At 38.0% G+C, this 13140-nt stretch overlaps 1 protein-coding gene across 1 annotated transcript in view; it reads right to left on the bottom strand.

Annotated features, from left to right (window-relative positions):
* The window catches only part of LOC119790462 (collectin-12-like), a 74814-nt gene that overhangs the window by 29336 nt on the left and 32338 nt on the right, over window positions 1-13140 (bottom strand). Inside the window, exons 4-5 of the mRNA XM_038295991.1 lie at window positions 2240-2326; window positions 553-1596 (exon numbers count right to left, since the gene is read on the bottom strand). Coding sequence (XP_038151919.1) covers window positions 553-1596; window positions 2240-2326 — 1131 coding nt within the window. The remainder of the gene's footprint in view (window positions 1-552; window positions 1597-2239; window positions 2327-13140) is intronic.

Here is a 13140-nt window from a genome sequence, read left to right as displayed (position 1 = left end):
TTGAGTTAATTAGCTGATTAGAGTGTGGCACCAGGGGCCATCAATTTTGAACCTTTTCACAATATTCTAATTTTCTGATATGATGAATTTGAGATTTTCATTTGTTGTCATTTGTAATCATCAAAATTAAACAAAATAAACATCTGAAATATATGAGTTTGTATGTAATGTATGAATATAATATACAAGTTTCACTTTTTAAATGGAATTACTGAAATCAATCTACTTTTTCATGATATTCTAATTTTATGACCAGCACCTGTAATTTAAAAGAAAGTAGGAACTGTTTTTCAGGGGATACATTTCTATGCTGAATGTTTTGCCTTTACTCTGTGGCCGTGGAAACACAGAAGAATAACTATGGCCCCAGAAAACTACCAGAGTTCCTTTAAAAGGTTTGATGTTTTAAAAAGGTTAAATGTTAATCTCATAACTTTAGTATCATAACTTAATGATAGCAAAGATAAATGTTTATCACCTGTACTGAACTGATAATTATTTTTTCAGTAACATATATCCAACATGCTCACAAATAATACTGTTTCTACTTACCCTGCAGGATTGTGAAGTTGGTAATCAGCTGTGAGTGCTGTTTGTCTACCAGCTTCATCTCCTCCATCACCATAGACAGGTTGATCACTTCTTGGTCCAACCTGCTTGCAAGCTCCTCCTGCTTCATGCGCAGGTCTTTGCTGTTGGCCTTGACATCTTCCATAGTAGTATTCAGTCCTGCTAACAGGTCGGTATGTCTCATTACTGTTTCAGCGCACGATCTCAAGCCAGTCAGATCAGAGCTGATGACACCTAAAATTTGTGTTGCAAAGCTCATGTTTCCTGTAACGCGGTCCATGTTGCTTTCATGCCTTTCCAATCGTGCTTCCATCTCCTCAAACTTTGATGAGGTGACATTATCGTTATCTCTCTGTCGGTCCATTAGCTCACGTAAGCCTTGGTCATGGGTCTCTGCAATGGCTGAGGTGTTTTGTATTTGACTGGCCAAATCATTCAGCTGGGCTCTCAAATCATTTAGTGTATCTCCATTGGATGTGGCCAGAGCAGAATTATTTGCAGCCAGAACCTGAAGATTCTGGAGTTTTTGTTTCAACCACTGTGAGTCTGAACGCGTTCGATTGGCTGTTTGCTGCAGAATCTGATAGTCATTCTTTAGATTCTGTACTGCCTGGCTAACATCTTCAACTGTCTTCTGCAGCGTGCTGAGCAAGTTCTGCTGCTGGCCTTGTGTGATATTAAGAAAACTGATGCTAACTTGAGCCTCACTTTGCACTTTGACCTGGTCCTGGAGCTCAGACTGGAGCCGCGCAGTGTCTGCCTGCAGGTCATCAATCATTCCACTGTAGGAAGCCAAGGACTGGTTGATCCCTCGCAGTGAGTCTGCGTTGCCAGCCAGAAAACTTTGAAGCGAGAGATGGCCATTCTTCATGTTGTCTCCTGAGACCAGCAGTTCTTCTAATATGTCTCTGTTGTTTGATGATTTACTGCTAATGTCGTTCAGTTGGTTTTGCAATGCTTCCAGGTCTGATTTGAAGGTATTAATTTCACTGGTGGCGTTGAGGGACTTCTCTTCTGCTTGATCATCTGTAAAAAAGACTTCAGTATAAGCAGGCTATACAGCATCATTTAGAGATGCATCAGGCCAATACATTTTTGTTTTTACCGATAAAATGATATTGCATGTTAATGGTGCCAAGATTAAGGCTATTTGGCACCCCGGGATTGGCACCAATACTACGCAATGATATCAAACAGATTTTTTAATTGTGAGGACTGTAGCTTTAGTAGCTAAGGAAATAAATACAATTTGGTGCACGTACTTTTAAAAAGGATTTAGATTTGAATCTGACAGAAAATGAATGAGTTTGATTATCCTAACACATTCTTAAGTAGTTCTGTTATCGTCAGATGTTTTTAGTAAAAGGAAAAAAAAAAAAACAGGGCATTTAAGTACAATATATGTCTTTGGTTGGTGCAATACCCGGGTGAAATAATTGGTTATTGCTATAATGGGTAAAATAAATGGGAACTTTCCTGAAAAACACAACATGTTCAGCATTAGAACTTAAAATCACAGATCTGAACCGATTTAGGGAAACTTCGTTATTCCAAACATTGATTTAATGATTAGTCCATCTCTAATATTATTATTAATGAAAAACTTAAAAAGTCATTATTCCCTTTGAATGAGTGTATGATGAAGCTACCTAATTCTACACAGACTTACCTAGTTTCTTGAAGTCCATTTCCACAGCATCAATCTTGACCCCATAATTCTGCATGCCCTCTGTGACATTGTCCATCCTCTGAACAACTAGAAAAAGACACATTTTCATGGAAACTGACACACATAATGTGGATTTAATCATTCTTTAAAATTTCTACTGTCTTTGGAACAGTTATCAGATAAGTAGTAGAATGTATAATATTCTTGTTTTGTTTTTTTTTGCTGAGCTGAAAGTTCATTTATACCAGCAGAGGGTGCTGTTGTATTTTTACCTATGTGGAGGGAGTCACCAGGCACACGTTAATCTTTGGAGTCATCCAAAGCTAAAAGTTAAGGAAGTTATTATTAACTCCACTTCAGGAGTATAAATGTGAAAGACTATTGGAGTTGCATATCCTTATAGTCTAATTATTTTTTCTCTCATGTCTTTTAATCTTTCTCAGTAGGTGGACGTCTATGAACTCAAGTGGAAAACATTCTAAATTGTCACTGTTGTCATTCCAGGAGGGACAAAAACACAAAGCAAAAACATTCCCTAAGGTTAAACAAAACAAAAGCATGAAAGAACTCTTGGCCAACTGCTCTAGCGCCTATACATGTCTTTCTTTCTTTATCCGTCTAAAATCTCTCCCTATCAATTAGATAAAGTTCAGTTTATTTATATAGCACCAATCCACAACACAAGGTTTAAAAATTATTTAAAAACAACCCAAATAGTCATACTTCTGAAGCATTTTATTCCAAAATAACAATTAAAAACATTTGCTGTCAGTTTATTGCAATATAAGTATAATAAAAAATCAGATATCGTTTGTCTTAGTTTATTGAACTAGTGAGTGATTAGTGATTTCAATCAAACAATGTAAATTTATTGTTTGATCAGATCAAAAAGGGATCAGATCCAACAAAAAATGCATTAAAATTTGACTAACATTATGTTTAGAGGGTGATCAGCGCGTTGCTTTAGTCTCTTTGTAATAATGTAACTGTAAATTACCTTTAATGTATTAAACATATCAGTTAATTTACTGTTTTGTGTGTGTGTGTGTGTGTGTAATTGGTGTTCTAAAAAGCAACCTCAAAGTCAGCTCACACTTTCTTTATATTTAGAAATATAGGTAATTTATGCTTTATTTTGAAAGTCTCTCAGCGAGACCTCTAGACTTCAGTTTTTTTTTTTTATGCTTACTAACAGGTCTGCATAAAAAAAAGGTGTTTGATAGGTGTAACATGTGTTAGCGGTAGCAAGCTTTAGCCATGTATGTGCATGTCTATTTATAGCTAAGCTAATTTGTTTGTTTTATTAATAGATCAGAATAATTTGTGTGTTTATCTACGATCTGCTAATTTTAAACAGTTGTTCATTGGATTAAAAGGAAAGCTAATTGTATTTCTTATTTTCTTATAGCTCTTACGGTGAGTTCATATAATGCCTTCAATGATCGTTCTAAAATAAAAGAATATGTTTAAGAGTCAGAACATCAACTAGCCAAGACTACAGTCCCTCCACACCATTGATCAAGGGAAGCTGCCGAGGGACTTGATGTGATGGTCAAGGATTGTGACACCTATACAACATGGAAGCATCAACCAAAACACCTCAGGAAGACAGAGACTCTGAACAGACAACGGATAAGGCAAATGAAGAAGAGCATCTCCGTTGCTCTGGTTGTGTACGGAATCCAATGAGAAGATGCTTGCATATCAGGCTGAGGAGGCTCACAAAAAGGAAAAAAGGGTTAGCTCACATTTATGAACAATGGAAAACCCTAGGCTAGAGAGTAACTAAAGGAAAACATTCCTAAAAGTGACAATGCAGCTCTTATAGACACACTGGAGGAAGGAAAGAGTTGTGTTGGTAACATATATGGAAATTAGAGCTCACCTCACTCCATTGATGCTTGTGAGGCAGTTACAAAGGACATTATAAAAATTGTTCTTGAAAGGATATCAGGCATTGATGGAGAATATGACGGTGAAACAGTAAGGTAAATTCTACACGAGCTTCTTAACAGAGATTATGCTTGCTCCATCTACGGCTCCACAGCTTCACCTTCAAGTCGTCACTCAAGTAAAGGTTCCAGCTACTACTCTGTCATAGCTGCAAAAAGAGCAGATGCTGAGCCAGAACTAGCAGCTAAGGAAGTGGAGTATGTAGTGTTGTTGGAGGAGGAGAAACAAAAAGAAAAGATTCAACTCCTAGAGGAGCAACAGAGGAACAAACTTGAGGCTCAAAAACGCAAACTGGAAGGATTAAAGGCAGAGAAAGACATGAGAGCTGCACGAGTTAGGTTCACAACCTATGTTTAGGAAGTCATGCAGGAAGCAAGTGCTCATTCTACTGAGCAGAGGAGAACAAGAGAACTTACAGGGGTCTCAAACCGGTTCCATAAAGGGCCGTGTGGCTGCAGGTTTTCTTTGCAACCAAGCAATAGCACACCAGACTCCATTCATCAAGTCATCATGTTCAGATTGCATTCAGTTGATGAGATGACTGAAGTCTGGTGTATGATTGCTTGGTTGGAAAGAAAACCTGCAGCCACACAGCCCTTTCTGGAACCGGTTTGAGACCTCTGAACTACAGCATGTGTATTCTGAACAATCTGTGTCCTCAGCTCTCCTCCAGTGGCCTACTGATGTCAGAGAGACTGTGTCACATGCACGGACAAATGTAAGTTATCTGGCTCAAGCTGTCCAAGATAGCATAGCTTTGAACAGGCTTCCAATGCCAGAACCATCTGTATTTACTGGTGATCCTATTCAGTTTGTTGAATGGAAGGCTTCATTCACATCTCTCATTGATAAAAAGAATATTGCTTCAGGTGATAAACTGCATTATTTGAAAAAATATGTTGCAGGTCCATCTAGGAAGACACTTGATGGCATATTTTATAGAAATGACGATGAAGCTTATAATGATGTATGGAACTGTCTCAATAGAAGGTATGGTCAGCTATTTGTTATACAAAAGTAGGGCTGCAACAACGAATCGATAAAATCAATAAAAATCGACTTTTAAAAGCGTTGGCAACGAATTTCATCATCGATTAGTTGTGTCGCGCGATTATTGCGTCATCCGCCACGCCGTCATCACTGCCTCTTGACTGAAATATGGCAGAGCGAGTCAGCGCTGCAGGTGCAGTGTTGCCAACTCAGCGACTTTTCAGACCCCTCCAGCGACTATTTTTAAAAAAAGCGACTAGCGACAAATCTGGCGACTTTTTTCGATGTCACTGGCGGCTTTTAGAGACTCTTACGTGAAAGCATGTATCGTTCCTACTCTGCCGTGGGGCGCCTCCCCCACCCCAACCGCGTTTTCCCGAAGGAGTCCCTCTCAGTGCTGCAGTCAGAGCCTCAGCGTCCAGACTGCAAATGAAGCGCGCATGCACCGGGATTGACGGCGCAAATTGATCACAATAATTAAAATAGCATGCGCTTTGTAAAGCGAAAAAAGTGATAACATGCAACTTTTTTCAAAAGAAATTAACATGGCACGGAACCACCATGTTTGTTTGGTTTTAAAGTGGGGAAACGTTACGTTAGTTTCTCAGGTAGCTCATCTGATGCTTTCCTTACCGTGTTAGAAGTTTACAGACAGTGATAAGGTTGGCTACTTATTTTACTTTTAATTTCATTTGAATTAGCTTAAGCAGCGTTTACATTTACTTTATAAATAAATTAACTTGCAAATTATGAGGGCAAGGTTTTTAAAGTTTAAATCTTCTGGCAAAGAAAGTAAAGAAGATCCTGCAATTTATGGAAGTAAAGCAGAATAAAATCCAGCAAGATCAGTAATATGTCAATTAATTATATGCCACATTCCCATGTAAATTGGAGTCTTTGGAGGATGTGTTTTTTAACACCCCTAGTTCTCTCATTTTTATTCCAAATACAATTTATAATTTGAATCACAGGGCTATTTTTATCTCTATGGTTCTGTATTTTCTCAAGTAGCAACTTTAACTGCTATACTTTCCTGTCTTAAAAGGCAGAACTCTTCTAGTCTAAAAAAACTCATTTGTTGAAATGGGGGGGCCTATTGTTTGAACCCCTTAGGGGCTTTTAAAAACAAAAATGCCTGTCTTTTTTGCGCTTTATGAAACAAAGTACCCTATATTTTGTGGATGTACAGCTACATTTCTCATGTAAGTTTGCGTAGTTTTAACACATTTATTTTTCATATTGCACCAGTACAGTTAATGAGCAACCTGTACTTGTGTGCTTGTTTGTTTTGTCTAAAATGTTTATTTTGGAATAAAGAGGTTAATATAAAAAATATTTTTTGTCCGATTCATCGATTAATCGAAAAAATAATCGTCCGATTCATCGATTTTTAAAATAATCGTTAGTTGAAGCCCTATACAAAAGGCATTCAGGGTAAAACTAAAAAACTTGCCAAAGAGCCATCCAAAAGATGCAGAAGGACTCAGAGAATTTGCTGACTTTTTACACTCATGTCTAGAAGCAATGCCTTATATCAAAGGTCTTGCTATTGAAAATGATTGTGAAGAAAATCAGAAACTTGCTCAAAAGCTACTGGGTTGGACAGCATCACAGTGGAGTCGGAAAGTCACCCAAGTCATGAGAGATGATCAAGAATTTCCCACTTTCCAGAAGTGTAATCCTATCGCCTCATTCCAATGCTCTCCATTTATCAGAGGCTAACCCTCCACGTCATCTGAAGGAAAAGAAATATAAATCTAGTGTTTATCACATGCAAGCAGTAACAGAGACTGAAACTCAAGGACATTTGAAAATAAGTCTAAAGCCACCATGTATGTTCTGTCAGAACAGTAAACATCTACTTCATCATTGTCCTGAGTTCAAAAGAAAAGATCTGGAGGAACGACGGAAGTATGTGAAAGACAAGAAACTTTACTATGGCTGCTTGGGGACAGGCCATAATGCAAAAGATTGATGTAATAGACTTTTATGTGAGAACTGCTAAGGAAGACATCCTACACTTCATCATGACGATAATTACACCAAAGCCAAACCCGCATCAGTCCCAAATATAAGCACTACAGAGGAAACAGTATATACATTGTCTCTCAGTGTGATAACTAAGGAATCATCTACTAACACTTTGATGATCGTGCCTGTGTGGGTTTCTTCTATCAGTAATCCAGTTATGGAAAAACTTGTCTATTCTCTGCTTGATAGTCAAGTGATAGGGTTTTTATTGATGAAGAACAGTGTGCTAGTCAAGACGCATCCTGTAGGTTGAAGCTAACAACGACAGGAAAGGACACATTAATGCATAGTCAAAGACTGTTGGATTTAAGAGTGAGGGGTTACAGCTCTGACATCTACATCAATCTCCCCCCTGTGTACACCAAGGACTCCATACCAGTGAATCAATAGCACATTCCTACCTGTGACATGGCATGACACTGAAATAATCACATTAAAATAGCAGATGAAATCCCATCGCAGCTGGTGTATGAAGTTGGTCTGCTGATCGGCTAAAATTGCTCAGGAGCACTGGCACCACGGCAGATAATCCTGTTCATTGCCTGATCATGACTCACCAAGCAGCACCAACATGTGTCACAAGGTTTTTGTCAGAGAGCTTCTTCCTGTAACCCCAGCAGAGGCCCTCAGGGTCCTTGAATCTAATTTTAAAGATGCTAACAATGATGAAAAGACTGTTTCTTAAGATGACATCCACTTCCTAGATGTGTTAAAGGAAGGAATCGGGAGAAAGAGTAATGGACATTACAAAGCCACTCCCCTTTAAAAAGAGACCCTATCTTCCTAACAATAAGCAACAAGCTATGGTACGGCTCAGTCACCTCAAAAGAAAGCTAGTGAAAGATGACAAGTACAGAGAGCACTATATGAACTTTATGGATGAAATTATCCGAAAGGGTGAAGCAGAGGAGGTTTGTGATCAAGGAAAAGAAGGAGAGAGATGGAATATTCCCCACTACGGAGTCTACCACTCTAAAAAACCCGATAAACTCCGTGTGGTTTTTGACTGTTCTGTCAAGCACAAGGGAACAAGCCTGAATGACCAACTTCTGTCCGGCCTTGATCTGCTAAATAATCTGAACAGTGTGCTTCTCAGATTCCGGCAGCACCACATTGTGTCGATGTGTGACATAGAAAAGATGTTCCATCAGTTCTATATTTATGAAACTGTCAGAGTCTATCTACGCTTCTTGTGGTGGAGAGACAGTAACAATGCAGAGCCACAGGAATTCAGAATGAAAGTGCATTTCTTTGGTGTGGTGTCATCAACAGGATGCTCTAACTATGGACTGAGACAGCTCGCTAAAGACAATGAGACTAAATTTTCCCTTGTATCACAATTCATCATGGAGGACTTTTATGTTGCTGATGGTGTTACCAGTATAGAAAATGTGGATGATGCTATTCAGCTTGCACTGCTGCGATTTATTGCCCCTTTTCTGCTCACTGGAAAAAGGGTGCTTCAGGAAATATGTAGACATGGCATAGGCTGGGACGATCCCCTCCCCTGTGAACTGCAACCAGTGTGGGAGTGGTGGTAGAAGGATCTTACAAATTTGGAGAAAATCACCATACCATGCTGCTATGTGCCTCCTGGTTTAGGCCGAGTTGTGGAAAAGGAGCTACATCATTTTTTTGATGTGAGTACATGTCATCATGGACAGTGTTCATATCTAAGACAAGTGAACAAAGATGGAAGTGTTCATTGTTCTCTGGTCACGAGAAAATCCAGATAGGCTCCAATCAAGGTCACAACGATATTTCGGCTAGAACTGGTAGCCGCTGTTGTGTCAGCGACAGCAAGCAACACTTTGTAGGAAGAGCTTGGTTTTAACAGAATATATTCACGAGGCACCTCGTTTTCACACCTTTGTCTCAAATCAGATACAGAGAATACATCTCAGCTCCTCTCCTCAGCAATGGGGATATGTCTCAATCAAAGATAACCCTGCAGATGATGCATCCAGGGGATCAAGTGCAAGTGAGATTCTCACATCGAGTTGGTTTGAGGACATCAGTTCTTGCAGGAAAAGGAGATTCCTCCAGCTACAAATGTTTGCACACAAATACGGACTGGAGATCCTGAAGTGAAGAGGATTCAGATTCTAAAACACAGACACAGGAACAGTTAAGTTTCTCAGATCGCTTGTCAAAGTTTTCTTCATGGTCAAAGGCAATAAAATGCTGTTGCTTGTCTTATCCGTCTTGATAGGAATGACAACTCGACAAACCACAGCACTGTATAAGAGTGTAAACCGTTTCAGATGGAGGCCTTTCTTGATCAGGATGGTGGGAGGAAGACTGAAAAATGCATCACTTCATACCACACTAAAGCATCCAGTCATTATGCCGAAAAATGCTCACATCACTAAGGCAATATTTGCTCATTGTCATGAGAAAGTGCAGCATCAGGGAAAATGGTTTAAGTATTAATGAGATCAAATGAAATGGATTCTGTATTCCAGGAATGAACAGAGCTGTGGCAATGTATTTACATCAATGTGTTACATGTCGGAAACTCAGAAGGTTCACCGAGGAACAACATATAGCAGATTTGCCATCTGAGGATGTGGATCCATCACCACCTTTCACCTACTGTGGGGTGGACTGTTTTGGTCCATTTCACACCAAACAAGGATGGAAGGTAAAAAAGCTATACAGCTTGCTTTTCACCTGCCTTTGCTGTCGAGCTATCCACATTGAAATGTTAGACGACAGGACAACTGATGCCTTCTGAATGGACTCCGATGTTTCATTGCCATAAGAGGAGCAATATGCGACATAAAGTGCAACCAAGGAACGGACTTCTTTGGAGCTAAAAATGAACTGAATTAAGCTCTTAAGCAAGTGGATGCTAACCGCCTGACTACATTATTGGCTAAGAAACAATGTGACTTTTGTTAATGCTCCACATGCATGAGTTTGATCATTGTTTGATAGGTGCAACATGTGTTGGCGGTAGCAAATGTTAGGACTGTATTGGACTATTTATAGCTAAGCTAATTTGTTTGTTTTATAGCTACTTCAGAATAATTTGTGTGTTTATCTAGGATCTGCTAAGTTTAAACGGTTATTCATTGGATTAAAAGGAAAGGTAATTGTATTAATTATTTTCTTATAGCTCTTACGGTGAGTTCATATGCTGCCTCCAATCACTAAAATAAAAGAATAATAAGCCTCAGTTAAAGAGTCAGACTATCAATTAACCAGAATGCTACAGTAATAATAAACATAATCTATGTAGCTGACAATACTGTTGTAATCAATGTATAAAATAATAGTAAATTAAGGAATATATGTTGTCTGTTTTAAATAAAATTTATTGGATCATTTTATTTTTGGTTTTTGCTGTAAATACTGTGAAAGCTGTGTAATTACTCTTAAAAATATCAAAATAAATACCTTCTTAATCTCCTACTAACCCTTCATTAAAATTGAAATCCCTCTCTCATCTATGTTTGTAACCGAAAATTAAAGGCAAAATCTTTGTCTGCCTGAAGCTGAGTATTAATCCCAAAATGGGATTTAAACAGCATCAATTTCATGCGTTAAATGGAGTACAATGATTGGTTGATTTGATATGACCATAAATGACATGTCTATGGGCCTTGTTTTTGGAGGACTGAGCCTGGAGTATAATTTTTTTGCACGCTCAAACTAAAGTACATCTTGAAGAGGGTTTTGTTAACTTACTAGCACATAGGTAATGGAGCTGGTTAAGACACTAAATGACAGAGCTGGTGGCGAAGACAGAGCTACAATGGGTTAAGGTATTCAAAGATTAATATTACAGTAGGTGAGGTAGACTAAACACTATAGACTAAAACAAAAGAGCAGAATCCAGCCTACAATATTTTTCTGTAAAGTTTAACTGTCTTTGACAATTGCAGTTCTTTGTGAGTCAACTTGTAGTTCACGAGAAAACAAATTGCTCCAGAGTAATAAAAGCCTTCCCTGGGTTGTTAAGCCATGGTAGTCCCCACATGGTCATCTGGTACACGTTAGAGGCAAACCATCAAAATCACATTGGCTCCAAGCCAACTCAACCCTAAAGCTGGAAACCTACAAAAACCCTGAAAACTCTTAAAAGACAAAGAGTTGGATTTAGATTGTGACTTTTAGATTTTCCATTGAAGATATTTCTACTGGCTAAAAAGCCTTTTCAATGCTTATGAACCAGTTAACACTTTAGAAAATCTTGCTGAAGATGTTTTAACAGGTTTGTTGTGATTGATTTGGGCCATGGTTATGTAAAATTGGACAGTCCTATTCTCACACTGCTTTGGATCACTGAAATGTGTCTCTGTCTCTATTCAATATTGTTCGGGTTGAAACCACTAAAATTCCTCACAGCGAGGCCAGTGTGGCACATTGTGTTCAAGTCATAACTAATCTCCAAAGACATCTTTTATTCAGACATAAAACAAAAGTCTATTTCAGGTTAGGAAGTAAATGCACTATTAACAAACGTTACCATATTGCTACTTACAATTTATTTTTGAACTTTACTCAGTCATAGCATATTTCTTTCTATTATTATATATCTTTATATTATTACATATCTGCTTAAAGGTTAATAGACAAATGTAAATTTAGCATGCACTTACAGCCCTCTCCACACCAGGTTAAAGTACCCAGGGCCTCTATTATCAAAGATTTTCCACTGTAGAGTGAAACTGCTTCCCTATGCAGAAGATATGCAATTTCTTAGGATAGCCTGTTGATGAGCATCCAACTGCCTTTCAGCTGCTGTTGGGATTACTTTATATTTAAGACTGGTGATAGATATGAAGAAGTTATCCAGAGAGATCAGCCTGTACTTCTGTTTGTCCACTTTAATTTTGTATGTGACTTCACATTCAGACCTCCATTGGTTAATAGATTAGATTTCCATTGATGATTTTCGTGTGGATTTGTTGTCAGCAACAACAACAACTTTGTACAGAACAATGTATGCAATGAGAATATTTCATCCATTCAGATCTAGAATGTGTTATTTGAGTGTTCCATTTATTTTTTTAGCTATGTATTTCTTGGCCTTCAGAAGAGGTGTGATATGACACCTTGAAATGGGCAGCAGCCAGACAGAAGAGATGGCTTAACTTTGTTAGCAAGTGTTTTTCTAAAGGGTTGGAAGAAAACAACTTATACTTCCTTACTACTTAATACCCTGTTGTGCAAATTGTATTATTTTACCATTCATTTGCCTATAATAAACTTTGAAAGGCTTAGGAGAGCATGATATTGCACATTTTAGTCTTTTAAAATCTTTTGTCTTTTTTTTGGCATTCTACCCACTGGAAGCTGCTGCTCACATTATATTGCTCTGCATTTTATGTTTGAATTCACCTCTGATATTGTATTACATGTGTTGTTTTTATTATTTTATCTTTTTTATGCTGTTCAGCACTTTGGTAACAGTTTGGATGCTCAGTTTCAGAAGCAGAATATTGTCATGATTATCAGGCAAGTTATGATGTTAGGGCATTGTAGTTCTATGACAGTACGGTGGAAATCCTTGGCTTAAACTATAACACATGAATGTAAACTGGTGCATTTGTGATAAAGATGGAAAACTAAAATAGGAAATTTAAATTTGAAACTTTACATAATGTAATTGAAGTCCAAATAATTTAATACCTTAATTGAACACCCTTTAAGGCCTCAAATTGTGATTTTGAACACTAACACCTTTTAAACGTAAAGGTATAGTGAAGGATTTTCGTGATTTTTTGAAAATATCAGCTCTTTCCAAAAAAAAAAAATAAAATGCACCCACTCCCTAGAGGGAACGACTATTAAACACATGCAAGAGCATTAAAAGTTGCTGTTTGCATCGCTCATACAAGCTTACTTTCCAACAGAAGATTTTACATTTTTCCACTATGTCAGTATCACAACCATAAGTGAAAATGGGGACGAGCACA

Source organism: Cyprinodon tularosa, unplaced genomic scaffold, assembly GCF_016077235.1.
Source record: "Cyprinodon tularosa strain WSP-4 unplaced genomic scaffold, ASM1607723v1 ctg364, whole genome shotgun sequence".
Taxonomy (NCBI): domain Eukaryota; kingdom Metazoa; phylum Chordata; class Actinopteri; order Cyprinodontiformes; family Cyprinodontidae; genus Cyprinodon; species Cyprinodon tularosa.
The sequence above is the reverse complement of the archived record's forward strand: the minus strand, read 5'-3'. Positions and strand labels throughout refer to the sequence as shown.